General features: G+C 43.8%; 1 protein-coding gene across 2 annotated transcripts in view; it reads left to right on the top strand.

Annotated features, from left to right (window-relative positions):
• Positions 1 to 16,709, top strand: part of RAB40B (RAB40B, member RAS oncogene family) — a 64,185-nt gene extending 47,476 nt beyond the window's left edge. Inside the window, exons 2-6 of one of the 2 annotated variants that reach the window (XM_029079749.2) lie at positions 2,043 to 2,103; positions 7,260 to 7,320; positions 8,211 to 8,288; positions 9,111 to 9,333; positions 15,573 to 16,709. In XM_029079749.2, coding sequence (XP_028935582.1) covers positions 2,043 to 2,103; positions 7,260 to 7,320; positions 8,211 to 8,288; positions 9,111 to 9,333; positions 15,573 to 15,844 — 695 coding nt within the window. In that variant the 3' untranslated portion in view covers positions 15,845 to 16,709. The remainder of the gene's footprint in view (positions 1 to 2,042; positions 2,104 to 7,259; positions 7,321 to 8,210; positions 8,289 to 9,110; positions 9,334 to 15,572) is intronic. The other variant, XM_039914142.1, reaches the window with a different exon arrangement.

The following is a 16,709-nucleotide window of genomic DNA, read 5'->3' as shown; positions in this document are numbered from 1 at the left end:
CGAGTGCTTTGGGGGAGGCTTCGAATATGAATAATCAATTAAATCAAAGCTGAGAGCCACTGTGAGAAATGCCCAAATCGGCATCACTTTAACTGTGTGTTTTAAAACTAGAAACGGTTTTCTGAAAAGCTATTACTTTTAGGGAGTCTGATTCAATTTGCCCACGTCATTACAAGTCTCTTAACTTATAGTTCAAAATGTGAAATCTCTTATCTTTTCCTAAATTGAGAATTACCAGCCTATTACATGGGACAGGAATCCTTTTTTGAAAAGGTGTTTTTGTTAGAAAAGGTGCTTTGCCTCTCAAAAAGTATTAACCTAATGTTAATGTAGATTGTCCTGGGCAGAAAAAGTTAACATTGAGGTTTCCCCTGGAAGCTTTCTCTGAAATCAGAATACTCTTTAAACCCTTCCGTAATATTTAAAAAGGAATTTGTTCATTCACTCAGTGGTATTTATTGAGCACTTGTGTGCAGAGCACTGTACTAAGCACTTGGGAGAGTACAGTACAATATTTCCTGCCCAGCCCACAATGAGCTTACTAAGTGCCTAACCCTAGGCTAGAAACAATACAATCAGATCAGATTTCCTGCCCAACATAGGCTCACAATCTATAATAATAATAATAATAATAGTAATTACGGTGTTTAAGTGTTTACTATGTACCAAGCACCGTTCTAAGCACTGGGGAAGATAGAAGGTAATCATGTTCCACGTGGAGCTCACAGTCTTAATCCCCATTTTACAGATGAGGAAACCGAGGCACAAAGAAGCTAAGTGGCTTGCCCAAGATCACACAGCAATTAAGTGGCGGAGCTGGGATTAGTAAAGTAAAAGTAGCGTAAGAATATTGACATAAGTACTATAAGGCTTGGGTGAGTATCAAAATATTTGAGGGGTTCACGGCCAATAGTCGACACAGACGGAAGGGTCTTGTCTTATGCCGTCGAGTCATCTCCCACCCGTAGCGATGCCATGGACACATCGCTCCCAGAACACCCCACCTCCATCTGCAATTGTTCCGGTAGTGTACCCGTAGAGTTTTCTTGGTAAAAATATGGAAGTAGTTTACCACTGCCTCCTCCAGCGCAGTAAACTTGAGTCTCCACCTTTGACTCCCTCCCGTGCTGCTGCTGCCCAGCATGGGTGAGTTTTGATTCATAGCAGATTCCCTGCCACTCGCTAGCCACTGTCCAAGCTGGTAATGAAATGGACAGGCCTCTGCTTGACTCTCCCTCCCAAAGTCAAGACTGGCAGAGGACTGGAAACGCTCCAGGTGTGACCCTGAGAGGGGAGGGGAGATAGAGGAAATAAAGCATTTAGTCTGGGAAGACCTCTTGGAGGAGATGGGATTTTTGGAAGGAGTCAGTATGTGTGACTTAGCAGGAGCAGCAGCAGCACCAGCAGGAGTAGCATTTTTTGAATGCTATCTGTGTATAGAGTACTTTATGGGGCACCTACTATTCAATCAATCAATCGTACTTATTGAGAGCATTGTGATAAGTGCTTTGGAAAGTACAATACAACAATAAACAGTGGCATTCTATGTCATACTATGTGCAGAGCACTTTTCTGGGTACCTGTGCTATGGGGAACACTGCATTGAGCTCCCTCCTGCTGCCCAGGACCACTGAACAAGGCACTTTTTTGGCCTGGAAATCTACCCAGCTAAGGTTGGCTAAAATGAATCACTGGACTGGACCCCAGGCATTTTGTGTGGAGTCAATTTATCATTCTTTCCACCCCAACTGATCCTGTAGACTGGAAGCTCGTTCAGGACAGGGAACATCCTTAACGTTGGTAGCTAACGGTTTAATTTAGGAGACAGACAGGGATTGAATCCCAATTTTGAGATGGGGTAAACTGAGACACAGAAAAGTGATGTGATTTGCCCAAAGTAACCCAGCAAACTACTAGACTACTACTAGTACTACTACTACTAGTAGTCTATTATCCACTCTACTACCCTGCTTCTGTTGAAGACATCATTTTTTTATACCTGGCACTGTATTTAAAGCTTTCCTTGGACTCTCTTTTCATAGGTATCGATTACAAGACCACCACGATTCTTCTGGATGGCCGACGGATAAAACTGCAGCTGTGGTGCGTGGAGACTGGTGTCTTAGTTTCTTTGCCGTTTTGTAACCTATCCACACTAATAGTAATTGTGGTATCTGTTAAGTGTTTACAAAGAGCCATGAGCTGGGTGTAAATCCTGGGGTGGGTATAATACAATCAGATTATGCCCAGTCCCAGAAGCAGCATGGCATAATGGATAGAGCACGGGCCTGGGAGTCAGGAGATGGTGGGTTTTAATCCTAGCTCCGCCACTTGAGTGTTGCATGACCTTGGGCAAGTCACTTCAATTTTCCAGGTAAATTTTCCAATTTACCTCATGTGTCAAATGGTTCTAGACTGCGAGCCTGTTGTTGGGTAGGGATTGTCTCTATCTATTGCCAAATTGTACTTTCCAAGCACTTAGTACAGTGCTCTGCACACAGTAAGTGCTCAGTAAATATGATTGAATGGGGATTGAGACTGTGAGCCTCACAAGTTCTCTGAAAGCAACTTTTGGTCCAGCTCTCTATATTGATTAGAAATTAGCCCAGTATTACTTTCTAACTCTTGTTTGTCACACTGCTGTTCATACATCCCAGTACACTGCTAGCTTTGGGAAAAAGTCACTAAATTGTTGACCCATTGTTGACCCAGCCATGACCATGAGATCTTTTTCTTTGGCACTCGTTGCTACTCAGTGTGCGAAGTTTATTTTGTAGCCCTGGATATGCCCATTCCTGTTAGAAAGAGGACTCTTTTCTCACAGAATCAATCAAGGGTATTTATTGAGCACTTATTGGGTGCAGAGCACAGTACTAAGTTCTTGGGAGAGTACAGTAAAACAAATTTGGTAGATGAGTTCCCTATCCACAGGGATCTTAGAGTCTAGAGAAGAAAAATCCTCCCCTAAAATATTCTTTGCTTCTTAGACACGATTCAGAGAGTTAACTTTGGTCCTGAGAGAAGTTGAAGATGAGAGACAATCCTGGGAATATTGACATCTGCCCCAAAAGGGCAGCCAAGTGTTGGAAATAAAGTGTATTAGAATTGCTAATACTAATAATTATTATTGTGGCATTTAAGTGCTTACTATGTCTGAAGAACTGTACTAAGTGCTGAGGTTGGTGCAAGAAAAACAGATTGGATACAATCCCTGTCCCACCTAGGGCTCACAGTTTTAATCCCCAATTTGCAGATGAGGCAATTAAGGCCCAGAGAAGTGAAGTGACTTGCCTAGGGTCACACAGTAGATAAGCAGCGGAGCCAGGATTAGAACCCAAGTCCTTCTGACTCCCAAGCCCGGGCCCAATGCACTAAGCCATGGGTGCTTCTTAATTGTGGCACAGTTTACTTTAGGAAACCAATTTGTAAATTAAAATGTGGACAGGTTCCTGTGGAAAAAAGAACGGGATTCCAAGATATCTGGGGGAGAGGGTCCCTGCCTCTGTGATCCCCGAAGGAGCGGGACAGAGGTGTTTGGGAGGTGGGGAATGGGTTTCAAACTCCTCAGTCAGTCAATGAACCAGTCTATAAGTTTATGGTGTTCGAGTACTTACAAGTGCACTCTACTAAGCACTTGGGAGAGTACAATACAGCAGAGTTAGACACATCCCCTGCCCAAAAGGAGCCTACAGTCTAGAGGGGGAGACAGATGTTAATATAAATAAGTTATTTATAATGTATAATTTAAAGATATATGCATATGCTCAAGTAGCAGCGTGGCCTAGTGAAAAGAGCCTGGGCCTGGGCGTCAGAGGACCTGGGTTCGAATCTTGTCTCCTCCACTTAATAATAAGGTTGGTGTTTGTTAAGCGCTTACTATGTGCAGAGCACTTTTCTAAGTGCTGGGCTAGATACAGGATTATCAGGTTGTCCCATGTGAGGCTCACAGTTGATCCTCATTTTACAGATGAGGTAACTGAGGCACAGAGAAGTTAAGTGACTTGCCCACAGTCACACAGCTGACAAGTGGCAGAGTTGGGATTCGAACCAATGACCTCTGACTCCCAAGCCCGGGCTCTTTCCACTGAGCCACGTGTGTGACCTTGGGCAAGTCACTTCACTTCTCTAGGCCTCAGTTACCTCATCTGTAAACTGGGGATTAAGGCTGTGAGCACTGTTTGGGACATAGACTGTGTCCAACCTGATTATCTTGTATCTACCCCAGGGTTGATTACACTGCCTGATACATAGTAACCACTTAGCAAGTACAATTAAAAAAAAAAAAAAGCAGTCTATGGGCTTCCAGACGGTTCAAAATATCAACTACTGAGCTTGTGAAAACAGGGATAAACTTGTATATTCCCCAACACTTAGAACAGTGTTTGACACATGGCAAGTGCTTCTTTTTTTTTTTTTTTTTTAATGGTATTTGTTAAGTGCTTGCTATGTGCAAGGCACAGGCGTAAATACCAGTTAATCTGGTTGGACACAGTCCATGTCCCAAATGGGGCTCACAGTTTTAATAATTATCAATTATTAAAGGATAAGAATTGTTATTGGTATTATCAATTGATAATAAAGCACTTAAATATCATTAAAACATCTCCATGGCATGCACATTTCCCCAGAGACTGCCTGGATTTATCTGCACTGAATCGGGGGCAAGTTCACCTAAAGGGGTCCCAAAAAGTGAACTGGGCCCCAAAGCCCCAGCTGCTCAAGTTCCATACTTTGAGAAGAAACCTCTTTTCCCAGTGTTCCCCAAATCTCAACTGAGGGGAATCATTTAATCTGAGGGGTCTAGCTGGAGGTGACTTCATTAAGACTTGAATGTGCCAATTTTCAAATGTGCCACAAACAGCCTAGCATTTTCATTTGAACTCTACAGCACTTACAGGCTTTATTTCCTCCATTGAGCCCCATCATTATTACATTTTTATAAATGTTTGCAAGTTACATGAAACATATTCACAGGCCTCAGTCAATCAGCCAGTGATATGCCACATTTTGGAATGCCCTCCTCTTACTTGTTTGACTGAGTTTGTGAGCACTTCATTGACTCCACAAGAATTTGGATACCTCTGAACTAGATCTGGTCTAAACCCAGCTGGTCATTGAGGAGGTCGTATAGAGCTGAATCCAAAACCTCCCAGCAGTAGTATGTTGTCTATTTCCCAAGTGCTTAGTACAGTGCTCTGCACATGGTAAGTGCTCAATAAATACTTTTGAATTGAATCTTGACAGTTTCTATCAGTTGTCTCCCCCTCATCAATAAAGAAATAATATTATATATTATTATATTGCCCCACTTTAGTGCAGATAAGTCCAGGCAGTCCCTGGGGATATGTGCATGCCATGGAGATTTTTTAATCGTATTTGTTAACTGCTTTATTATCAATTGATAATATCAATGACGCGAGAGAAATAATATTAGTCTGGTACAGTTGGCTCTGCACAAAGCAATTTGGGCTGCTTCCTTAGAGCTTTTGTTCTTATAGGCAGCTGCAAATTGATTAATGGGGATTCACGCTTCCCAAGAATGTGTTCACGTGACCAGCTTGTCTTTTTCAGTGTTGTCCTTTTTTTTTACAATGAATACTAGGAATAGAACAATAATAACAATGTGTGCTATTTGTTAGGCACTTACTATGTGCCAAGCACTGTAATTAGTGCTGGGATTGCAACAACGTAGTTAGGCAGAACACAGTCCCTGTCCCACATGGGACTCATAGTCCAATCAATCAGTGGTATTTATTGAGAGCTTACTGTTTACAGAACACTATACTAAACACTTGGGAAAGTACAGTGGAGTAGAGAGAAGAGGTATCGAATTCTCATTTAACAGATGAGGAAACTGAGGCAGAGAAATTGATTGGTAATAATAATAAGCAGCACTTAATATGTTCCAAGCACTGGTCTAAACACTGAGGTAGATAAAAGGTAAGCATGTTGTCCCTCGTGCAGCTCAGTCTTTATCCCCATTTTACAGATGAGGTAACTGAGGCACAGAGAAGCTAAGTGACTTGCCCAAAGTCACACAACTAACAAGGGGCGGAGCTGGGATTAGAACCTCTGACTCCCAAACCCTTGCTCTTTCCATTGAGCCATGCTGCTTCTCATACTGAACAGAGCTCAGCGTATCCGATTTCTGAGTCTTAAGCATCATTCTCCTGTTAATACAGAACTCAAGCCTTGTCCCTATTCCGTTCTGAACCCAAGACTCTTCTGCTTTGCTTTGTCCTCCCCTGTCATTTGCCGTTATATTTATGAGGCTTGGTTTTGGCCTTAAGCATTTCCTCATACATGTCCTTGGCAACCAATGCCTCTTTCAGTAGATCATTTCCTTAGTTTGGCTTCTTCCTGTCTCCCAAGGTTTTAACAGTCCTTTCCAGCCTGGTGCCACATTATTAGTTTAATGATTATTTTAATTAGCACCATAATATTAAATGCTTACTGTGTGCTAAGCACTGTGATAAGTACTGGAATAGAAACAAGATGTTCATATTGGACACAGTCCCTGTCCCATCTGGATCATGCAATCCAAGAGATAAGGGGAGCAACTCAATTAAATTTCATGTGCATAATCTCAATCCCATTTTTTTTAATGCAACTTAAGCTCTTAATTTGTGCCAACCACTGTTCTATCCACTGGTGTAGATAAATAATAATCAGGTTGGATACAGTCCCTATCCCACCTGGGGCTCACAGTCTAAGTAGGAGGGAGTAAGATTCGATCCCCATTTTGAGGATGAGGAAACTGAGGCCCAGAGAAGTGAAGTGACTTGCCCATTGTCACATGGCAGATAAGTGGCGGATCCAGGATTAGAATCCAGGTCCTTCTGATGCCCAGGCCTCTTAGAGCTAAGCCACAATGCTTCTTTGGAGTCAGATGAGCTGGTCAGTTTTAGTTCTTTATCATTCATTATTTCTGAAATCAGAATCGTAAAAATCTTACCAGGTCACATTGAGTTCTTCTCCTGTCGATGTAGGATGGCACATTTTAATAAGTCTCATACTGTGTGCTAAAAAAGACCTGTCAAGAGGCAGTGAGATCTAAAAAACCCGAGACCTATTTTGCTAGACTCTCTTCAGCCCATTTTCAGGAAATAACCCTGCTAGGAAGCAAGTAGAGATTCTGTTTGGCTGCTATCTTTGCTGAGTGATGGATGGGAAACGGGGTTAGGGTGTCTGGGGCCAAGTTTGGGGGGGGGGGGAGATATTCCTGATTGCTTTTTAACGGCCGCTCATTTCGTCTTTAGGGATACATCAGGCCAGGGGAGATTTTGCACAATATTTCGCTCCTATTCCAGAGGTGCTCAGGTAAGGCCAGCTTCACTTGCTACTCTGTGTGTACGTCTCAAACGAGCCACATTTTAGAATTTCTAAATAGCAAGTGTGATATTTGTTAAATGCTTATTATGGGCCAGGCACTGTACTAAGCGTTGAGGTGGATACAGGCCAATCGGATTATAAAACAGTCGTAAGCCAATGGATGTGATTATCTTTTTTATGCTGCCTCCATTGAATGTATTCTACATTTCTCTCATTTCAGAGATGTGGGTGGGACATAGAGAAATGGCCACCGTCCTGCTCCCCACCTAATTAATAATGATAATGGTGGGATTTTTTAAGCGCTGATTACATACCAAGTACTGTTGTAAATGCTGGGGTATATACAAGGTAATCAGGTTGGACACAGTCCCTATCCCACATGGGGCTCATAGTCTCAGTCCCCATTTTCCAGATGAGGTAACTGAGATGCAGTGCAGTGAAGAACTTGCCCATGGTCACACAGCAGACATGCAGAGCAGAGATTAGGACCCACATCCCCTGACTCTACTAGAGCACGCTGCTTCCCCAACAAATGACCTTCCAAAATGCGGGGGTTGAATGCGGGACCTTTCGAACTTCAGTCTGATGCTCTCCCAACTGAGCTATAATGTAGTTTGCCCTTAGTCAAGCAAACCACACTCACACCTCGCACTTTCCACCTGGACCTGCATCTCCATTCAGGGTGAATTGGCTGTCTTCTCCACTCCTGCCAAAGTAGCCACCAGCACAGCTCCCTCATCCATCCTGAGTTCTGCAGCTAAATGAGAAGCCGGTGGTTAAAAGTTTGGAGATTTCATTTGGTCGCCGGATGATGTGTGGTCTAATTAAGATCCGGTGCTCCCCAGAATTATGAATGCATATATGTTCTTCCACGCTAGGGGGTGATTCTGGTGTATGACATCGCTAATCGCTGGTCCTTTGATGGCATTGATCGGTGGATTAAGGAAATTGATGAGGTAAGGTGTATGTGTGCTGAATAAATAACTTGTATTGAAAAATCTCCAATTAGGCAGACTGTTTACCTCATTAGAAAATCTGTATGTATTTCTTTGTCAGCCAGTCCATACCAACCTTGGACTGTGTTCAACCTGATTAGCTTGTTTCTGTCACAACACTTAGTATGGGGCCTGGAACATAGTAAGCGCTTAACAAATAGAACAATAATAATGGTAATAGAAGTAGTAATAATAAAATGCTTCTGGGTCAGGGACCGCTTGTCTTTCGTTGATTGTCTCATTTTCCCCCTGAGCTCCATGAATAGGCATCATCTGAAGGAACTCCATGAATAGGCTAGAACAGAGGGGGGCTAAATTAATAGACCCCTTGCCACCATCTTGTTGCTAAGGGAAAGGCAGAAGAACATCCCAGGTTCCTCAGTCCTCATATTTAATCAGTAACAACACCTGAAGAGCACAGTGATAACTGTGGTATTTGTTAAATGCTTATTCTGTACCAAGCATTGACGTAAGCGCTACAGTAGATACGAGAGAATCAGGTCCCACGTGAGGCTCACCCTCTAAAAAGGAGGAAGGAAAGGTACTGAATCCCCATTTGGCAGATAAGGGAACTGAGGGCCAGAGAAGTGAAGTGCCTTGACCAAGGTCACACAGCAAAGTAGCAGACCTGGGATTAAGCCCCAGGACCTCTGGCTTCCAGGCCCCTGCTCTTTTCATCAGGTCTTGCTGCTTCTCTAGAACCATCATCAACATTTTGGTCCCCTTCTCCTCCTCCCTCCATCTTTGTCTCTGTCTCTCTGTCTCTTTATCTCTCTCTCCCAGCATGCTCCTGGAGTCCCGAAAATCCTGGTGGGAAATCGCCTCCATTTGGCCTTCAAGCGACAGGTCTCAACCGAGCAAGCGCAAGCCTACGCGGAGAGGCTGGGCATGACTTTCTTCGAGGTCAGCCCGCTGTGCAACTTTAACATCACCGAGTCGTTCACGGAGCTGGCGCGGATCGTGTTGATGAGGCACGGAATGGACCGTCTGTGGAGGCCTAACAAGGGTAAGCTGAGGAAGGGGCTGGGGGCGGGAGGTGGGAGCGGAGGGTAGAAGCTGACTTCATCCCCTCCGACATCAACATTGTACCCGGGGACCATAGCAAAGGAGACTGACTGTAAAAAATAATAATAATAATAATAATAATAATTCATAATAATAATAAAAAACCATGGTATTTGTTAAGCCCTTACTATGTACCAGGCACTGTACTAAGCGCTGGGGTAGATACAAGCTAATCAGTTTGGACACAGTCCATGTCCCGCTCGGGGATCACGGCCTTAATCCTGTCTTCGTAGATGAGGTAACTGAGACCCAGAGCAGGGAAGTAATAATAATAATGTTGGTATTAAAGTGCTTACTACATGCAGAGCACTGTACTAAGCACTGGGGTAGATACAGGGTCATCACGTTGTCCCATGTGAGGCTCACAGTCTTAATCCCCATTTTACAGATGAGGTAACTGAGGCACAGAAAAGTGAAGTGACTTGCCCGCAGTCACACATCTGACAAGTGGCAGAGTAAGGATTCGAACCCATGACCTCTTAGTCCCAAGCCCATGCTCTTTCCCCTGAGCCACGCTGCTTCCCCAAGTGACTTGCCCAAGATCACTCAGCATGCAAGTGACAGAGCAAAGATTAGAACTCAGGTGTGCTGATCTCCTAGGCCTGTACTCTTTCCATTAGGCCTTGCCATTTTTCTATTAGCAACTTTATGAAATCAGTCAATCAACTGTATTGAGCACACACTGTGTGCAGAACAATATACTAAGTGCTTGGGAGAGTAGAGTACAACAGAGTTGGTAGACCCATTGCCTGCCCCCATCTAGCTCACATTCTAAAAGGGAAAACAGACACTAATATAAATGATGGTTATGTTACATACATGCGATGGGACTGAGGGAGGGCTGAATAAAAGCAGCAAATCAGGGCAACAAAGAAGGGAGTGGGAGAAGAGGAAATAAGGGCTTTAATCAGGGAAGGCCTTCTGGAGGAGATGTACCTTCAAAAAGCCTTTGAAACTGGGAAGAGTAATTGTCTCTTCCGGGCCAGAGGCAGGTTGCGGGCGGGAGGTTGAGAGCAGATGTAAACAGTTCACTCAAGGAGTTTAGGAGAGGAATAATAATAATAATGATGATGGTATTTGTTAAGCATTTACTATGTGCCAAGCACTGTTCTAAGCACTGAGGGGCAGGATGGATGGTAGGATAGAGATGGGGTGATAACTGGAGGGAACTGTGTGGTCAAGGGAGGGTTTTTTTTAGGATGAAAGAGACATGGGTATAATGGTATCTGTTAAGTGCTTACTATATGCTGTTTTAAATGCTGGGGGTAGCTACAAGGTAAAAAGGTTGTCCCACATGGGGCTCATAATCTTAATCCCCATTTTATAGATGAGGTAACTGAGGCACAGAGAAGTTAAGTGCCTTGCCCAGGGTCACACAGCAGACAAATGGCAGAGTGGGTTTATAACCCATGTCCTCTGACTCCCAAGCCTGTGCCCTTTCCACTAAGCCAAGCTGCTCCTTGCCAAGCTGTTTGAAAGCTGTGGGAAAGAAGCCAGTGGGGAACGAACAGTCGAAGATGGTGATCAGGGAGGGCAGAAGGGAGGGGGCAAGTGTTTTGATAAGGTCAAATAAATGATTTATCTAATTCCCACCTGTGTATTCTCTGCACTTAAATCCGTACCCCTTGGACATTTGGTCTTTACCCCACCTTCAGCTCCACAACACTAATGTACATATCTGTAAATTATTTATATTGTCTGTCTCCCCCTCTATACTGTAACACTCTTTTTGGACAGGACACGTATCTACTAACTCTGTTGTACTTTAGTCCCTCAAGAACCTAGTACAGGACTCCACACATAGTAAGCCCTCAATAAATAGCATTGATTCACTCCCAGCGCTTAGTACAGTGCTCTACACAATAGTAACCACTTAAGAAATACTACGACTGCTACTAAAACTGTCATTATGCAGCCACCATCACCTGCTTAAATATCGGAGAGTCAAACTGTGACTTGAATGGCTTAGAAGAACAATTTCAAGCAGAGTGAGGATTGTTTCTGTGTTGTACGGGGACAGAAAGCCATTTCTGGAAAAAGCCCATTAGGTTGAGATGATTCACCGGAAACTGATTCTGTTTACCGAAGGCGTATCTGAGTAATAGGTCGGCATCTGGTTTTTACATAGGCTCGTGTTAGAAAGTAGAGTCCAAGTTGTTGATCCTGGAATATTTCTTCTAACACTGAACATTTGGACACTTTAGTTTGCCTTGAGATACAAAGGGACCGACCATTTTCTTCCATCATTCAATGTATTTATTGAGCGCTTACTGTGTGCAGAGCAGTGTTTTAAACCCTTGGTAGATTGGGTAGATGATTCTTGCCCTTGAGGAGCTTACAGTCTAGAGAACACTATACTAAATGCTTGCTAGAGTTGCTAAACATGATTTGGAGTTCACAATCTAAGGGGAATGCCTGACATGAAAATCAGTGAGAGTTTCCTGTCACCAAGTTTTGATTTTGACTTATCGCGAGACTTCCTTTTCAGTGTGTCAATCTCCACTGCTCCTTGGTTCTTTTTCATCTTTATTGGGTGGAGATATTTTGCATGAAAACAAAAAAGGACCGTTAAGTTATAAATGCCCAAGTGGAGATGAGTCAAGTTGATGCCGTTTGTGGGCGAGCACGTGTGAATATGTGAAAAAGAACAGAACTGCTGGTTTTAAAGCGGTTGTTTGCACAAAATGCTATTCTTAGAAGAAAAATTACTTGTCGATTTGCTTTCTCAGCACAACATTATGTCCAACCCTATTAGATACAGCTATTAATCGTCCCTTCCCCCCGATTATCAACCTCACAGTTTCCAAACAGCATTGAGCCATCAGAGGAGAGTACACGCAATATGCAATGAAGGAGATATTTTCCCAGAGTAATATCGAAGGCCATGGCAGGTGTTTTACAGGCTGTCTTGTTACCTTTTTTTTTTTCCCTTTGGCCTCTTCGGAACAGTTTAACAGGGCAAATTCTCCTGATGCATGTTAAGGAAAACAGGGATAAGGCAGTCCCTGCTTGTAGAGAAACCACCATCTACACTGTAAGCTCCTTGCAGGCAAGGAATGTTTTTTTGTTTTTTTTTTTAAATGGCATTTGTTAAACACTTACTGTGTGCTAGGCACTGTACTGTACTGTTCTGGGTAGGTACAAGTTACTAAGGTAGGTTGTAGTCCTTGTCCCACTTGGGGCTCACAGTCTTAATCCCTATTTTACAGTTGAGGTAACTGAGGCACAGAGAAGTTGTGTCTCACCAAAGTCACACAGCTGACAAGTGGCAGAGCCAGGAGTAGAACCCACCACCTCTGACTCCCATGCTCTTTCCACTAAACCATGCTGCTTCTCATAAGCACTGAATGAAATCAGTCATTTTATTCTCCCAGAGAAAATCTGGATTCTTGCAAACGGACAGTTTAGAAAGACTTCAAAGCCAACCTCATCTCCTATTCCACAGCATAAGCTCGTGTGTCATTAGCTGATTGTTGCCTGTGTGAATTCAAACGCTCCCTTTCCTAATTGGATGATCAGACTCAACACCAGAAGAGTAAATAAATTACTCATCTACAGGCGTGAATTCCTAGAAAAATCTCCATTTTTCCATTGCTGTAATTGAAGCACAGCCCCAGTGAAATCTACTTCTTAACGCCGAACAATTATCTCATTTAGTGGTTTGTTGTAAAATGCCAACATAAATTGTCGAATGTTGAAAACAGCTGCATTTTTTTCATGACATTTATGAGGGAGGGAGGGTTCACAGGCTCATGTTCAGTACTACCAGAGCTGAACAACTATTCCCTGTTCTGGAATCAAGTCAACTTTATTGGGTTGTGAAATTTTGATATATGAACTGTGGTGGCAATAACTGTGGTATTGGTTATTATTAATAGTAATAATAATAATGGTTCTTGTTAAGCACTTAAAATGTGCCAGACACTCTACTAAGTGCAGCGGTAGATACAAGTTTATCAGGTTGGACACAGTATCTGACTGACATGATGTTCCCCATCTCAATCCCCATTTTATAGTTGAGGTAACTGAGGCACTGAGAAGTGAACTGATCTGCCCAAGGTCACACAGCAGACAAATGGAAGAATGAGGATTAGAACCGAGGTCCTTCTGACTCCCAGGCCTGGGTTCTAACCACTACCCCATGTTTCAGTGGAAAAGGAGGAGAAGCGAGAAGGAAGCAAGTTCACTAATACTGAACTGGACATTCCGTGAGCCGGAAATACACATCAGAAGAAGGTGCTTTCCACTTCTCCACAAATAGTAGCTTTGGGCTTAATTATTCAGGCCCATTTCTTTATATTATTGTCTGTCTCCTCCTCTAGACTGTAAATTCACTGTGGGCAGGGAAGGTGTCTACCAACACTGCTGTATTGTACTGTCCTAAACGCTCTGCACACAGCAAGCACTCAATACTATTCATTGATTAATGGACCTCCTAAGATCTCTCTGTTTGCCTGCAATACCCAGATAACCAAGCCAATTTCAATCTTCAAGCTCAATTTACTGGATCATTGGAAAAGGTCAATACAGCCTGAGCATTATTGGACAGAAAGAGGGAAGCCTAGGAGTCAGAGGTCCTGGGTTCTAATCCTGGAACTACCACTTTGCTGTGGAAATTTGGACAAGTTGGTTCACTTCTCTATGCCCATTAGCTTATCTGTAAAATGGAGATTAAGACTTTGTGCCCCACATGAGAAATGGACTGTCCTAATTAGCTTGCATCTACCCCAGTTCTTAGGACGGTGACTGGCACATAGTAAGCACTTAGCCTAAAAAAGGAAAGAAAAAAGGAAAGTCTAAAGGCAGTGCTGCAGCTCTGAGGATCATACGTGGAGAGTTTCCAGTCCTCTACCGGGCTCGGTTAGGGGAGGGAGAGTCAAGCAGAGGCCTGTCCATTCCATCCCTAGCTTGGGAAGTGGCTAGCGAGTGGCAAACAATCTGCTAGAAGTCAAACCTCACCCGTGCTGGGCAGCAGCGGCCCGGGAGAGAGTCGAGGGTGGAGACTCAAGTTGACTGCGCGATAGGAGGCAATGGTAAACCACTTCTGGACTTTTACCAAGAAAACTCGACGGATTCGGTACCAGAACGATTGCAGATAGAGGTGGGGCGGTCTGGGAGAGATGCGTTCATGGAGTCGCTATGGGTCGGAGACGATTGGACAGCGTAAGACAAGACAAGGGGCAGCGGTGAGGAGTCAATCCTGCTTATTGAAGGCACGTGTCCTCCAAGAGGCCTTCCCTGACTAATCCCTCCATTCCTCCTCTCCCACTGCCTTCTGCGTCACTTTGACTTGCTCCCTTTATTCATCCCCCTTCACATCCCCACAGGTCTTATGTCCATACCCGTAACGTATTCATTCAGTCGTATTTGAGTGCTTACTGTTTGCGTTAAATATCTGTCTCCCCCTTCTAGACTCGTTGTGAGCAGGGAATGTGTCTGCTTGTTATATTGTACCCTTCCAAGTGGTTGGTACAGTGCTCTGCAAACTGTGAGCTCAGTAAATACGATGAAATGAATGAATAAACTACATTGAATTTGTACCCTAGGCATTGTGGGTGCTGCCACCTTATGGTTTAGTAGATTTGCAAAGCAGCATGGTGGAGTGGCTAGAGCACTGGCTTGGGACTCAGGAGGTCACGGGTTCTAATCCCGACTCCACTTAATAATAATGTTGGTATTTGTTAAGCGCTTATAATGTGCAGAGCACTGTTCTAAGTGCTTGGGTAGATAAAGGGTAATCAGGTTGTCAAGACGTGAGGCTCACAGTCTTTAATCCCCATTTTACAGATGAGGTAGCTGAGCCACAGAGAAGTTAAGGGACTTGCCCACAGTCACACACCTGACAGGTGGTAGAGCTGGGATTCGAACCCATGACCTCTGACTCCCAAGCCCATGCTCTTTCCACTGAACCACGCTGCTTCTCTTGCCTGCCGTGTGACCTTGGGCAACTCACTTCCCTGGGCCTCCGTTACTTCATCTTTAAAGGGGGGGGTCAAGACTGTGAGCCCCTCGTGGGAAGGGGCTAAGTCCGACCCGATTTGCTTGTATCCATCCCAGCGCTTAGTACAGTGCCTGGTGCATAGTGAGCGCTTAACCAATACCCTACCAATAATTATGATTGTGATACAAAGTGTACTGCCACACTTCTAACCGCGGATTCCGCTCTCTCTCCAACAAAAGTTCTGAGTTTGCAGGACCTCTGCTGCCGCGCCATCGTGTCCTGTACCCCAGTGCACCTGGTGGACAAGCTCCCTCTTCCAGTCGCCTTAAGAAGCCATCTCAAGTCCTTCTCCATGGCCAACGGCCTCAACGCCAGGATGATGCATGGACGCTCCTACTCCCTCACTGCCAGCCACAACAACAAAAGGAACAGCCTCAAGAAAGTTAAAATCATCCGCCCGCCTCAGAGCCCGCCCAAAAACTGCACCAGAAACAGCTGTAAAATTTCCTAAAAACCATCCCCCGCGACAGAGGATGCTGGGACCTCACTTCCCGGATCCCACGATCCTCTTCGGTGGCTCATTTCTGGGGCTTGACCGGTTCTTAGAGGAGACCCCAGGAAAAACCCTCCTTTCGCTTGTTCATGATGATTATTGATGCTTACAGTTGAGTTTGACCTGTTCAGTGCCATAAAAAGCTACAAAACGGTTGAGTTTTTCTATTTTTGGCTTGGATGTGCATGAAGTCCTCATTTTAGATTTGTGTCGAGGAAGGGAGCCGTTTACCCTTTTCTGAGATCTTAATCGTGAGAAGCCGTGTCACGAAGTTAATACACTGCATCCTGCTTCGTCGAGATAACTTATTTATAAGGACGTAGACGTGAGTGGCGGCCAGAGTACCGATTTAGTTGGACTTTTCAAAATGCAATGTATTGTATACATTGCTTTAGAGAGACAGGTGAGAGGGAGAAACTAGGGTGAAATTTCAGTAGCGTCCGACTTTTTGTAAAAGTTCTATTGTAACTTGGAAGCTCTAATTTAAATACGCTGCAGTTGTGTATAGAGAGTATTATGCACAATAGATCTGTCCGATTTCTGTATGAGACTGATTTGATAAAAATTTTGCTATGTTATTTAATACTTTGGGGGATTAATCTGTGATTTATATGCTTATTTTTCTGTAAATCTACATTTTTTGTACCAGATGTTCTGCAAGTTACAGAGTTGTGGGAAGAAAATGCCAAAGACATCTGCGGAAATGTTGAATGCCGTCAACATATTTGCAAGAGATCAGAAGAAGAGTAGGCCTGAAACGTTGTTTTATAAGGGGTGGAGTGAACGCTGTTATTTACAAAAATAAATGTTTCTGAAAAATGGA

The sequence above is a fragment of the Ornithorhynchus anatinus genome, chromosome 15, assembly GCF_004115215.2.
Source record: "Ornithorhynchus anatinus isolate Pmale09 chromosome 15, mOrnAna1.pri.v4, whole genome shotgun sequence".
In the NCBI taxonomy this organism is placed as follows: Eukaryota; Metazoa; Chordata; class Mammalia; order Monotremata; family Ornithorhynchidae; genus Ornithorhynchus; species Ornithorhynchus anatinus.
Note: the sequence above shows the minus strand (reverse complement) of the source record. Positions and strands in the feature narration are given on the sequence as shown.